Here is a 15000-nt window from a genome sequence, read left to right as displayed (position 1 = left end):
GCCCACCCCTATGTCTCTATGACACTCTGGTGCAAAGATATCCATCTGGGCTTTTTATAATTGTAGTCTATGGGAGATGTTGCTAGGGTACCCAAAATTGTTGCTAGGGGCGTGGCTTAATAGCTCTGGGGTGATCCTAAGAGACTGATTGGATGCTTGAGTAAAATGAGCCCACCCCCATGTCTTTAAGACACTCTAAAGTGAAGATATTCCATCTGGGACGCTTTTTTTCCCTTTTATGGGCATGTTTCCTGCCCCATTATAAGTCAATGGGAAAATTTGGGGGCCTCTTACACCCCAGGGGTACAGCTTACACCCCATTGTGAGGTATGTTCTTACACAGCCTGTCAGCCTCCTTAAATGTGGTAAGCCACAAGTTTCTACAAGTTTCTCACTCGCAGCTTTGACCCGTCAAAGTTTGTCTCAATGTTAAGTCAATGGAAATTTTGGGGTGTTTCAGCGCCCCGTTTAGGAATTCGGAAGGTCCCATCAGTTAGAAAAGATATAGCACACCTCGTCAGATCAGACCGAAAGTCTGTCCAAAGTTTGATGGCTGTAGCTTGAAAGCTCTAGGACGAGTTAGAGTTAGAAATTTTAGTCTCAGAAGAAAAAGAATAATAATAATAATAATAATAATAATAATAAGTTTAAGTGCAACAACAGTATGTTGGCTTTCTCAAGCCAACATAATAAACCCACTCAGGGTAGAGACACATAAACGTCATGTAGCATGTTTGTGATATGAAACTTTGAGTTGTATAGAGGCCTGTAAACAGAAGTTAGAAGTTGCTGGGTTTAATCTGGTTAGGGTTAGTTGAGTGTTATTTAGAGAGTAGGATCATTGCACGAGTGTACTGTATGTGGGGAATGCTGTGTAATCTCTGTGGTTGTGAATGGATGCTGAAAATAGCCGTGATCTCTGAGCGGGAAGCAGCGTTTGTGTTGACTGACGGGTGATTCGGCCAATCGAAACGCTGAGCTTCTGTGTGTTTGTACATTTCATGATCTGTGTTTTCACTTTCTGTGATATCAAAACAAAAAAACTTTCAGCATCCGTGCGCTGTACGAGCCGTTCCTCACGGCTTTCTCTAGGCTTTGTAATCCTATTTTCAAGATGTCACTTCTTATCTGGGTTATGGCTTTCATCAGTTTTATGGGTCCTTACTGACCGCCTCCGGCCGGCCTGTGATCCCTCCAGACTCATTAGATCTCATGTTTCTCCTTAAACTTTTAGCTTTGTTAGGTGTTAAAATGGATATTATTTAGGTATTAACCATAAAACAACAGACACTTGACCAGGGCTGGGCAGACTTATCTTATTCGAGGGTAACATCAGGTTAAAGTAAATGTAGAGTTATATATACAGTTAAGAAGAAAACATTATAGTCTGAGTAAGAGATTTAGCATACTAAGATTTTTACAGTCATCACCATAAAGAAGAGTAACCATGTTTATTACTGTAGTAACCCTGTTTTTAACAGATTCATTGCTATTTGTATTGCCACTTTTTTACTACAAATAAAATGCCATGGTAAGACCATAGTAAATTTATGGTTACAACAAATAAATAAAATGGCAAATCATTTCATAAGCATGGTAGATAATTATTTCACATACCTATAGTCACATAAATTTTTTTTGCGTGACACTGACGCAGTTTTCGGCCTTTTTGTGTGAACTTGTCACATATTTCTGTTTATGTGTCACTGTTACGTATTTCTTACTCAACTTTTTTGTCCTATTTTCTCACCATTGTTGCTTCGGTTTAGGATTAGATTTACATAAAATGACATCCTTACCCAAACCCAACTCTAACCCTGCTGCCAGGCGACAATGGTTACAATATAAAAAATAAACTATGAAAAAAAGGTGTATAGCAGTACTTAAAGTGACATCCTAACGCAAACACTAAATCTAACCCTAAACCGAAGCGTCAATGGTTTGAATATAGGACAAAACTGTTGAGTAACTGACAGTGACAGTGTTCACGAAAAAAGGCAGAAAACTGTGTCAGTGTCATGCAAAACACACTCAAATTTACGTGACTATAGGTACATAATTTCGTGGTACAGGGTTGCAACATGATGTTAAAAACAGAGGTAAGCACTTATTGGTCTCTAAAAATGTTAATACTTTTTGTCAAATAACACATACCAGCTTATGTCTGATGTCCATTCTGCTTAAAAACATTCATTCAAACATCATTCATTTATTTTTCTATTTTGTTGCCGCTCTGGTGCGCTCATTTTCCAGTCCTGTTTTTATCTTTTGGACATTGATGGTATTGCAAAAAATGAGTCCTTCTGGACAAAATCCTACACTGATTAATATCATTATAAACATCACATGCCAGATACCAGCGGGCCACATTTTATCCATCTCTGCACTTGACCAATAGAATACAGAGGGCTGATATGAGATGATTGACAGCTCAACACACACACACACACACACACACACACACACACACACACACACACACACACACACACACACACACACACACACACACACACACACACACACACACACACACACACACACACACACACACACACACACACACACACACACACACACACAGTTCATACAGTACACCGCCTCCGTCCTCCTCCACATATTTGACTCTATCTATTGGTCCTTTCATGATATAATCCAGGATTGTAATGTTTTCCTCTGGACACATATAGTACAGTACATTATTGATCATCTTTAAGATCAAATTCAGGTTTATTTATCATCCTTTTTGTGTATCAGTTTCTACAAAATGAGATGAGGTCTCAAATATAAGTCTCCAGATGTGTTGTCATGTAAGACTCTGTAGAGGTCAAGTTGCTGGGATGGGTAAGGAGTTTAGTTCCCTACAGCTAACCGCTAATAATGCTAGATTAGTGCTATTGATTAATCTTTGTCTTTTTTTAAAGTGACCCTGACAGAAACACTGCTATCAAAACTAACAATGAGATTTCACTATAAAATAAAAGAAATTCATTTACGCTACATGGGATCAGTTGTAGTGTTGTGATTAGAGAGTTGGGCTGAAGGTTTGAGTCTCCTCAAGAATGGGTTAACATCTTTGACCAACATGTCACTTTCACCTTATTTCACTGTTTCAGTCATATGTTACGTATCTGAAAGAGCGATAAGAGTTTGTGTAGTTACACAATAACACAACTGTATGATAATGTAAGTGTGTTTTTAATAATCATATTTCTACTTTATTGAGAGTGCAGATCATGTTCCTTTGACTTTAGTCGGGGAATAATGTGTGCAGTTTACTCAAAGTGACATTTTATTATTTTACTGCATTGAAATAGTTGGATCTTATAAAGTGTGTTGACGATGATATGAAAAACATATTAAAGAGACGTTTAGAGAATCGTCTCTGATGCTTTGAATCATCTTTACTCCCATTCATTCATTCACTCACTCACTCACATCTTCATCGCTTTCTCTTTGTGTCATTACAGGTTTTTCCAGCTTTTCCAACATGTTTGGAAAGAAGAAAAAGAGGCTGGAAATATCGGCCCCCTCCAACTTTGAGCACCGCGTTCACACGGGCTTCGACCCGCACAAGCAGACGTTCACCGGACTGCCACAGCAATGGCAGAGTCTGTTAGCTGACACCGCTAACCGGCCCAAACCCATGGTGGATCCGTCCTACATCACCCCCATTCAGCTCGCCCCTATGAAGGTACCCGATGATCACCATCATACATCTCACTTTCTCTCCTTTAGTCCTTCAATCTGTGTGGTGATGTTTATTTACTCCTATACCATCATGATTATAATAATAACAGTGTTTCTCTTCAACTCTTTACTTAAACGCTGGAGTTACGAGCAGATAGATGAGTGTTCATTTAATGTAACTGTAGAGCAACACTGAGCTCAAGATCCTCCTACAGAGGACATCTCTGATTCAAGAGCGACGCTTTGCAGCGGCCAACGTGCTCGAATAGAAACCATTATCAATCTGCTCCTCAGCAACGTGAAACTCTCAATGTGTTTACATGTAGATGTCTTACAGAGCAAATGAGTAAATGAGCAAGAGATTTAGGACATCAGCAGTGTTAATGGAGATATCTCTGAAGAGGGGTGGACAGATTTTAATTCTCTTGCTCTCTTCACAGATATCTCCCAAGAAAGTCCAGTTGGCCGAATCGCCGTTGCGAAAAGTATGCCCTCTTTTCCTTCTCAGACCTTTGGTTTCTTTCTATTTCCCCGTCTGATTCCCTCCACCGCTCGGCCACGAACACCTCTGGGCGTGGTTGTATGATGTAACTTTGACATCATCGATGCATGAGCCAAGACGAAAAGAATGAAACGCCCTAAACAATGTTTAACAAACTCAAATGCATGCAGAATTTTTGTAGAGATAAAAGTTTCATTGCACATGAGCTAATCTGATTCATAAAGCCTTTATGAATGCTAAATGATGAAAAGTGTCATTGAAGCTGTGATCGATCATTTCATGAAAGGGTAAAGGTCAGTGTGTTAGCATGAATCATAATATTGAATTAATATTGTGCATGGGTTCATACACGTATACGAGTGTTACACATGTGATTGTTCTTAAACAGGAGGTCGATTCTGTCCGAGAGCCGAGACGTTCGTGGACTGATCCGATGACCGTTAACTGATCAAGAGCGCTTCTCTAAAGCGTGAAAAACATTACGGCCCTCACATACACACACTGTATAAAAAGGGACCAGATCTTTATTCATTTCATGATAAAACTTCTAGCTTTATTTTTCAGTATGCATCATGAGTATACAATAAGACATGCAGTAGTGTAGTATACGTACAGGCTGAAGACTCTCCTACTGTTTGTTAAGGGTTTTATATGACGGTTTACTCTGTGGCATGTTAATGATTTTTATTGGCTGTGTTTGGGGGTCTTTGAGGTCATCGGGGTCACTGTGCGAGTCACTGGGTCTTTAGTCGAGTGTATTTATAGAAATGCTTGGCTGGCCGCCGCTGTGACGCACCAATGATGTTCATGTTTCCCTTATGGCAAACCATCTGTTAACCGGTTGGACGAGGATCCTGCGTTTTCTTGTGCGTCGGGGTGCAGTTTAACTTCCTTTCCTCTCTCTCTCTCATTAAGGTGAAGTTGTTTTAATTTTGGCGCGTGTCTTTTGAACGTTCCTGTCGTCTGTTAACGTCGCAGTGGATTGATCAGGACTGTGGTGGTTTTAAAGAGGCTGCAGTGTCTAAAGGGTTAATGCATAATGTCTCATGACACTTTTATGGTGACACATGGAGATGTTAAAGACAGCTGCATGCATTCATGTCAGATAAATGAAGAGACTGTCGGGGAACAGAAGAGGCTCAGGGCCGAGGTGCAGCGCTAGCGGCTCAATGCAAAGCGTCATGCAGCAAGATGAAAACCTGACGTTAGGCCTCCGTCACAAAGCCAACGCGTCCGTACGATGTGAGCGATGGACAGACAGACAGAAGTCAGAGCAGCAGGTGCAGGACCTGAGGGACGGAGTTAAACTTTGCCGTTGGCCGAAGGTGCAGGTGTGTCGTTGTGAGACACTGATAATAATCTGACTGCCGTGTCTCGCTTTATTTAACTTTTGTCTTACTGATATACACAGTACACCTCACTTTCTACATGCGGCCTCGTTTGATTATTTCTTTAACTTTAATGATTATACGTGATTTAATAAAGTGTACTTCAGATCATTTACATCTTTTTACAACAACAAAGCTCATAACATTACAGAATTCATCAAACCTCCCTCCCACACAATGATGTCATTTAGATACTGACTTAAAGGTGCCATTTGTAATAATTGAGGTAAAAGATTTTTAAAAATTAGTTACACGCATCAAAAGAATGAGAAGAAATAAGGGCAAAGATGTCATTAAAAAAATGACAAGGTATAGGGCTGCAGAAATATCAGTCTGAATTAGCATGCTAAATTACTAGCTACAGCCCGACTGGTGTTGTAATACCAGTTTCGACCATGGGAGGCGGTATGCGGGCCACGCACATAACCGCCAGCCAAACTGCAATACACGAATAAGTGGGAGTACAGCCCTACCGTTGCGTCCGAAAACTAAGACAGCTGACTTGTTGATTTAAGATTTATGAATGCAGCTCAGAGAAATGCAATTCGGACAGCCATGGATTCGGACATGCCTTGATGCCTTCCTGCCTTGCAATAGGGGTTTCGGACGTATTTCAGTTCAGGGAAGAGAGCGGAAGAATGGCTAAAGCAAGAGACATTTACCACTATCACAAACATTTGCTGCAGGGAACAACGCGCTCGGAATCACAAATAAAATCTGATAAATAAAGTAACCGAACCAGAGTAAATAACGTTACTGGCACTGCTTTTCATCGCTGGAGACAACTAATGAACATGAAAGAAATGAGGTTCGACTCCGAAATGACAACTTTTCTTTTCGATTGGTAAGTAAGATGCTGTTAGTATTTCGCTAGAAGTTCACTTATAATAGGCATTGCCATAACCTATGCTCAGCTTGTACATGAACGACGGCTTTGTGCAGTAACTGTGGCTCCATCTGAAAGCAGCTGATGGCGATTCACTTTTAATCAATAAACCGGCTTCACTGACGAGAAGCGCAATGACTATCGCATGCAAATTATTGCGCATCCTTAGCTGTTAACGTTTAATAGTTAGCTCTACCCACGGATCCGATCCGGTTTTCACCCGTTATCTACCAAGCTGATGCTAAAATGTAACATAAGCTAAGAAGCTTGAAATGTCTTCGATTATAATGAACACCAAATGGACGCACGAAACGTAGCGGAAAACATTGCAATTTTAATGAGACCGAATGTTTTTTTTTGTGACTAATGATAACTTAGTTGCTAATGTAAATCAAACTTGATATATGCTGCTGAATTTGCAGCTGCTAAATTAAAATAGACCAACTCACTTTTCTGGAGGTTTACTGCCCCCGTCTGTTTGGCGTGTGGAGTATGAATTGATTTTTTTTTGGGCGGACATGTTAAATGGTCCCTTTAAGTTGCTTTCCTTTAATTAAGTGAGGGATTTGAACAAAACTAATAAGAACAATAATGTGTGTGTGTGTGTGTACCTGGTAATTATCACGTTGTGGGGACTTGTGTGTGTATTTTGTACATGTTTATGTAAGAGCTTTCTCTGATAGTTCAGAGCAATTGATGAAATATGTAAGGAAAAGTTGACAACAGATTGTTGAATTATTCAAAAAAAATGATTGTTATTATTTTCAATATTTGACTATGTTCTTACCGAGGGCAACTTTCCGATTTCTCTGATGAACCCAATACTGAGTGATGTAAACTGTTATTCATCGACTGGCCACTAGAGGCTCCAAAAAAGAGTCAATTTCCTTAGACCTCCATGTTAAAATGCCCAACTTTACAGCTGAAAATAATCCGTTTACAGCCTGGTATTTTGGTCTTTATAGCTAATTTTTAATGGGGTGATTTATATTATATTATTTAATGATATTAAGCCTTAAAGTTCTGCATAATTAAGGGTGTGGCCACTTGAGTGACGGGTGAACAGCCACTGCTGTCAGTAGAGTCGAGCTAGGCGGGCGTGGTTTCAGCAGCAGCCACCTCCGCTTCACTCACGTCCCGCCTCTTTACCCATTTTCGGTTGTCTGCGAGTGACACCCAGCCAAGATGGCGACGGCAGGCACCGCATACTTTAAGCTTAAAAAATGCTCTTCACAAACCTATGGTTTCGTCATGGACACTATGTCCATATTTTTTACGGTCTATGGTTCTTACCTTAACTTAGAGGAATTAATACATCCCTATCTTTATTCAATGTGTGCACTTCATCTTTTTACAAAGCATTTTGAATGTGTTAGCATTTAGCCTAGCTCCATTCATTCCTTAGGATCCGAACAGGGATGAATTTAGAAGCCATCAAACACTTCCATGTTTTCTTTATTTAAAGACTGTTACATGAGTACTTACATGAGTAAGTGGTGGCACAAAATAAAACGTTTTTTTAAGCGGATAAAAAATGAGAACTATATTGTATGGCGGAAGAGCACTGAATTTGCAGCACTTTGACCTCGGCGTGCATTAACATCATCACTCCTGACTCCTCCTCCTCTCGCTTCTGTCAATATGACCGCGCCCGAGGTCCATGTGCTGCAAACTAAAGCCTTTAAAATAAAGGGGAACTCCCTGCCATTTGTTTTGGAATATTGCTTTTTTTTACAAAGACTTTTCTGTGAGCTTCATTATTTTTTTTATTCATGTGGCTTCTTAATTTTAAATCTCCTCCCCTCCTCAAAACAATCTCTCTTTACTTCTGGTCATATGTTACGGCAGGTGGGCGGGGTCTGGGAAAGATCACAGCAATTAAAAACATGACCAAACTTCAAATGATTTAATCAGTTCTTGATGGAAGAATTTAAGTCCAGTCGTACCTTTATTTCATCTCAGAAGCTGTTTCTCTTAAATAAATGTCACCAGAGGGGAAAATAAGACAATCACTACTTCCGTTTTATGGCGACTTTAAGGAGGATATATGGAGGATTTTTTTTATTTTTAGGGGATGTGTGTTTGTGTGTGTGTGTGTGTGTGTGTGTGTGAGGGGGGGGGTCATTTTTTGACACAAGTTTTTTTTTATGATCTCCTCTAAATGTTTTCTCAGTGTAATTATCTTTACAATGCTATGACTAGTTTACACACAGCACAAGGAATGTTTTAAATACATTTATGTAATTTAGGTGAAAACATGCAAAGATGGAGATTATTTTTTGTACATGGGGTGTGGCCTTCATGGCTCTTCAGTGTTCTGTGTGCATGTGACTGATGAATGTGGAGGGGAGAAATTTGACTGAAATTGCATTCAATCTTGTTGTGTTTTAAATTAGATTAAAATTCCCTCTTATAGGCAACTCTGCAATGTTTTCAAATTCCCAGTTTATTCCTGTTTATTTTCATGGAAATGTCCAGCCTTAAAATTTCCTGGAATTTTGCAGCCCTAATCTGGTGTAAACAGCTTCTGTTGTGTGTCTCTTGTGTTCAGTTAGCTTTTGTGTTATTTCTCTTCTGCTGATTTTTAAGCCCTGTTATTGTCCCTGCTGTTATACTGTGAACTGTGAATGTTTTCAGGTTAAAGTGCTGTAGCTCCAGTACTTAGATGTAGTAAGTGATGTTGACCAGCAGGTGGAGACAGAGACTTTAGAAACACTTCATAAATCTTACAGCAAACTTCATCTTAATATTTTTTTTGCAAAAAACTTTAACATAACAATGTGTATTTAACAGCTTTTACAAAACTCTATATTATACTGTAGAATTACATTCACTTGTGTCGTCAAATTTTATTAGAAATCATAAATCGCTTCAAATAATTTATATAAGTGTCAAATATTATGTAAATATCTTAAAGGGTAACATGCTTTTAGTGTTTCTAACGAATAAGTTGTATTTGGGCTCAGTGAATCCATGAGCAGGAAGTTGTAGTTGTATGATCAGTGCAGGTCAATGCAGATATAATAGAGCGACTGCGCAGTACTGTACAGAGACTGCAGCCGAGGGCAGTGTCATTAATTACGTCCACACCGCTGCACACTTCATTAGGTTCAAGGGTAATACTCAAGCTTATCTGTGGATGAGGACGCTCCTCACCGCACCTTCACCACACTTTCCTCCAGACACTCGCACTCGCCGATCGGTTACAGCTTATCAGCTCACGACAGACCGCAGCTGAAATATAGGACCTGTCACCACACAGCTAATGCTAACAGAGAGAGAGAGAGAGAGAGAGAGAGAGAGAGAGAGAGAGAGAGAGAGGCAGGGAGAGAGAGAGAGAGAGAGAGAGAGAGAGAGAGAGAGAGGCAGGAGGAGAGAGAGAGAGAGAGAGAGAGAGAGAGAGAGAGAGAGAGAGAGAGAGAGAGAGAGAGAGAGAGAGAGAGAGAGAGAGAGAGAGAGAGGCAGGGAGAGAGAGAGAGAGAGAGAGAGAGAGAGAGAGGCAGGGAGAGAGAGAGAGAGAGAGAGAGAGGCAGGGAGAGAGAGAGAAAGTGCTTCTGATTTAAATTGAATGTGTAAGATTTCTAAGGTCTCATTTGATTCAGAGTTTGACACATAATTAACCTCCATCACCTCTTCAGTTCCCTGTCAGCTGCTTTACTGTCTGTTGGCTGCAAACAATGTTACCTTTTAAGGTAGCATCACACTCAGGGCCCAAAGTTTACTTTACCCCAAACATTTTAACAGAATTATGTTCACTCTTAAAAGTTAAGGTGCTTGAAAGGTTCTTCACAGTGATGCCATAGAAGAAACATTTTTGGCTCCTGAAAGCACCTTTCAGTCAAAGTTCCTTTAAAGAAACATTTCTTAATCTGAAGAAACATTTTCACTACAAAGAATTTCTGGTCAAACAGAAAGGTTCTTCATCAGATGTTTAAGGTTCTTCTTCAGATGTTTAAGGTTCTTCATCAGATGTATGATGTTCTTCGTCAGATGTTTAAGGTTTTTTGTCAGATGTTTAAGGTTCTTCATGAGATGTATAAGGTTCTTCGTCAGCTGTTTAAGGTTCTTCGCCAGATGTTTAGGGTTTTCGTCGGATGTTTAGGGTTTTCGTGAGATGTATAAGGTTCTTCGTGAGATGTATAAGGTTCTTTGTCAGCTGTTTAAGGTTCTTCGTCAGCTGTTTAAGGTTCTTCGCCAGATGTTTAAGGTTCTTCGCCAGATGTTTAGGGTTTTCGTCAGATGTTTAGGGTTTTCGTCGGATGTATAAGGTTCTTTGTCAGATGTTTAGGGTTTTTGTCAAATGTTGAAGGTTCTTCGTCAGATGTTCAAGGTTCTTCGTCAGCTGTTTAAGGTTGTTCATCAGATGTATAATGTTCTTCATCAGATGTTTAGGGTTTTCTTCAGATGCTTAAGGTTCTTCATCAGATGTTTAAGGTTTTTCGTCAGATGTTTAAGGTTCTTTGTCAGATTTTTAAGTTTCTTCATCAGCTGTTTAAGGTTTTTTGTCAGATGTTTAGGGTTTTCGTCAGATGTTTAAGGTTCTTCGTCAGATGTTTAAGATTCTTTTAAGGTTCTTTGTCAGCTGTTTAAGGTTCTTTGTCAAATGTAAAGGGTTGTCGTCAAATGTATAAGGTTCTTCGTCAACTGTTTAAGGTTCTTTGCCAGATGTTTAAGGTTCTTCGTCAGATGTATGAGGTTCTTTGTGAGATGTATAAGGGTCTTCTTCAGATGTTTAGGGTTTTTTGTCAGATGTTTAAGGTTCTTCGTGAGATGTATAAGGTTCTTTGTCAGCTGTTTAAGGTTCTCCGCCAGATGTTTAAGGTTCTTCGCCAGATGTTTAGGGTTTTCGTCAGATGTTTAGGGTTTTCGTCGGATGTATAAGGTTTTTCGCCAGATGTTTAAGGTTCTTCGCCAGATGTTTAAGGTTCTTCGTCAGCTGTTTAAGGTTCTTCGCCAGATGTTTAAGGTTCCTGCCAGATGTTTAAGGTTCTTCGTCAGCTGTTTAAGTTTCTTCGCCAGATGTTTAAGGTTCTTCGCCAGATGTTTAGGGTTTTCGTCGGATGTATAAGGTTCTTCGTCAGCTGTTTAAGGTTTTTCATCAGATGTATAAGGTTCTTCGTCAGCTGTTTAAGGTTCTTCGTCAGATGTATGAGGTTCTTTGTCAGATGTTTAGGGTTTTTGTCAGATGTTTAAGGTTCTTAGTGGGATGTATAAGGGTCTTTGTCAGATGTTTAGGGTTTTTGTCAGATGTTTAAGGTTCTTCGTGAGATGTATAAGGTTCTTTGTGAGATGTATAAGGTTCTTCGTCAGATGTTTAGGGTTTTCGTCAGATGTTTATGGTTCTCCGTCGGCTGTTTAAGGTTCTTCGTTAGCTGTTTTAGGTTCTTTGTCAGCTGTTTAAGGTTCTTTGTCAGATGTTCTTGGTTAAATGTTTAATGTTCTTTATGAAGCCATTCAGCCAAAGATGGTTCTGTTCTTCTATTGCATCATAAAGCAGCTTTAATTTTTATGAGTGTAGCTGCTTTTATCTCACAACATCTTTGTTTTATTTTCTAAATATTTAATTTCAGCAAATTTATCAAACTATTCCCTCTCATTAAATGCAATTGTTTACATTCTAGAATGTGTTTCTACATTGTTTGTAATAAATAAAACCTTTATGGCTGTAGATCCGATCACAATGCTAAATCTCTTCAGATGGTCAATGAATGACCTCAGAAGCGTAGAGGATCTTGACACCAGTATTAAGGAGATGGATTAGACTGCTTGTAGCTCCGCTGTGATGGACCTGTCTGTGAGATTTATTAGTGTTGAAGTAAAGCTCAGACTGCATCAACACGCTTACGGTTACGATGGCACTCAATAGTGCTTCTGTTTCTGAAGAGATGCTCATAATGAGATTTTATCAATCTGGTCCTTAATGGACTTCATTTCCTTTGTTTATATTGTTGAACCTTTCATGTGATTTGATTGAATGAATCAATCAAGGTCAATGGAAAAATGATCTTTGGATCTAAGTAAAATCTTAGTAAAAAATTGACTAAATCTCTAATAGTATTTGAAAAGTAATCTCATCCAAACAATGAAATAACAGGTAAAACTTTAAGAATTATGTTAACTAAACCCATCCAAGATAAATAACGACTATTTTTTTTTATCAAGCAGCTTCTTTAGGTTGAACCCTAAGATGATTTCAACTAGACTGTATGACTTTACATCTATTCTGGACTGCTTTTCTCCTCAATATTAAAACTAAAAAACTTTAGTTTACAATTTAACATTTAAAAAAAAATGTTAATTGTAGTTTACTATCAAAAGAAACTAGTATGTTGCCAGTTGGCACAAATATATTTTAGTCTACAGAAATACTTCAACGGTTAGGGCAAACGCCTTTATTAAACTATTTTTAAGATCACAAAAAATTTATATATTTTTAGGAACTTTCCTCTTTCTTTGTTCACAAGGTTGAATGAATGTTTAAGTGAGTCTCAGTGACACTTTCTAGTTGTGTTTCGGAGCTTTGTGTGTTTACTGTGCTATTGGGAAGAGCCTCATGGTGGCTACAGCCTTGAGTTAATATAAATGATGTTGAAATAGATGACGCATGTGTACCGTATGATGTTTGCCTACTTTCATCTCTCGCTCTTGTAGACAATTGTCCGCGGCAGCAGGCCACCCAAGGACGCCTCCATCAACGGCCTGCTGGAAGAGTTCGACAACATCTCTGTGACTCGCTCCAACTCTCTTAGAAAAGAAAGTCCACCTGGGGCTCACCAAGCCGGCACCGACAAACCGCTATTGGCTTCGGGGGTCAACGCCGGCGGCCCGGAGGAGAACGGCTTCGTTCATCGTTACGGCCGTTACTCCTGCGACCTGGACGGCAGCAAGGACTTTTCGCCAGACCCCTACCGCGACAAAAACTTCCAAGATGGGGAGTGGCCGGTCGGACGGCACTACCGTTTCTCTCTCAAACAGAACGGTCATCCCATCCGGAGTCCGTTTTACCCCGACGCCATGCCACAGAAATCTTCAGACTACGCCAAGATGCCTCCGGACTACCACGCCTACCTGGAGAGCAAAATGCGGTTGTCCACGGACGAGATGACTACGGGTGGCAGAAGGGAATACTATCGAGCCTCTCTGGGCGGATCCAGTCAGGATTACAGGGAACAGGCGCTCGGAACGCCCTCCCGGGGCTCTGTCCGCAGTGACCAGGCGAACTACCCCGATGGAGACTGGGGATACGGAGCGGGTCTCCGGGACGATTATGACAAGAGGCCAAAGTCTTCATACGTCAGTCAGACGAGTCCCCGGCCGGCCATTCGCCAGCGTTCCAGGTCGGGTTCGGGCCTGCAGGAGCCCAGCCTGCCGTACGGGATGGGCGTGTTTAAGACTGCAGTGCAGGGGCCGTACGGCTCCTATACGTACCCGAGACTTTCAGAAAACGCTTCCTCGCTCATCATTGGCAAGGTAAAGCATACGAGAGTTTTATTTTTACAACAACACTACTGTGTAATGTCTCTTACTTCTCATCCTCATGTTGTTCTAAACCTGTATGAATGTATTTTTTCTGATGAGCACAAAAGAAGATATTTTGATAAATGATGGTAAGCACACAGGGTTAGGGTTAGGGTTAAAGTTAGCAATCAGCTGTGTGCTTACCATCATTTATCAATATCTTCTTTTGTGTTCATACAGGTTTAGAAGAACACGAGGATGAGAAAATGATGACAGAATTGTATTTTCAGGTGAACTGTCCCTTTAAAGCGTTTAATGGTTATCTCTGCTGCAGAAAGCCGAGCCTTCAGTGAGTCTGCGTATCTCTTGCGATGACGCATTATTTTGTTGTTAGATTTTCTTAGCTTGATTTTTTGTTATTAAGGCTTGTTTTTCACAAAAGTACAGTCACAATATTGCATAGAAATATATTTATTGCTATGTTTTGTGTTTGAATTTCAGTCTTTACTCCTGCAGCTCTCTTTGCGTCTCTCGCTTTCTCAATGTAAAGTATTATTGGCATGATTGAGTTCAGTTACAGTGTTGCTACTGTAAAGCATTATACATAACATGAGAAATAACTATAAACACACAATATCACAGTAACAGCAAACAATGAGGTGCTGAATAAACCGTAATATATATATATAAACTAACATTGAACATGACATTATGAAGAGCAGGAGATCCTGTAGGTGTGATGATGTTTTCTTCTCTTTGTATTGATGACACACAGATTTCCTCTTCTTTTAGGTGTCATGTTTGTTTGTGTCTGATGTATTTGCGGGTCAGACTCTACAGATCATTTTGATTCGTCTCCGTTTTGTGTCTCTACTGACAGATTGGATTTTTTTTTGTTTAGGTTACAGTAAGATTCTTGCTTACTTTCATTTTTCCAATGGTCTAAATATGAAATTTCCTTTCTTTTATGATTGGTCTCTGTGCCATCAGCCACAGGGCGTGTAAGGGGTGTTTTATCTCCGCTAGGACTCTGTGTGATAGATCTCATGTCAGTTCTTAATCTACTCACCCGTGAA

General features: G+C 39.9%; 1 protein-coding gene across 6 annotated transcripts in view; it reads left to right on the top strand.

The window, feature by feature from the left end:
- Nucleotides 1–15000, top strand: part of pak5 (p21 protein (Cdc42/Rac)-activated kinase 5) — a 36287-nt gene that overhangs the window by 5870 nt on the left and 15417 nt on the right. For 2 of the 6 annotated variants that reach the window (XM_073811363.1, XM_073811364.1), the window contains exons 2-4: nucleotides 3471–3694; nucleotides 4131–4175; nucleotides 13118–13936. In XM_073811363.1, coding sequence (XP_073667464.1) covers nucleotides 3491–3694; nucleotides 4131–4175; nucleotides 13118–13936 — 1068 coding nt within the window. In that variant the 5' untranslated portion in view covers nucleotides 3471–3490. The other 4 variants (XM_073811366.1, XM_073811367.1, XM_073811365.1 and 1 more) reach the window with 4 other exon arrangements.

Source organism: Paramisgurnus dabryanus, chromosome 12 (genome assembly GCF_030506205.2).
Source record: "Paramisgurnus dabryanus chromosome 12, PD_genome_1.1, whole genome shotgun sequence".
NCBI lineage: Eukaryota > Metazoa > Chordata > Actinopteri > Cypriniformes > Cobitidae > Paramisgurnus > Paramisgurnus dabryanus.
The sequence above is the reverse complement of the archived record's forward strand: the minus strand, read 5'-3'. Positions and strand labels throughout refer to the sequence as shown.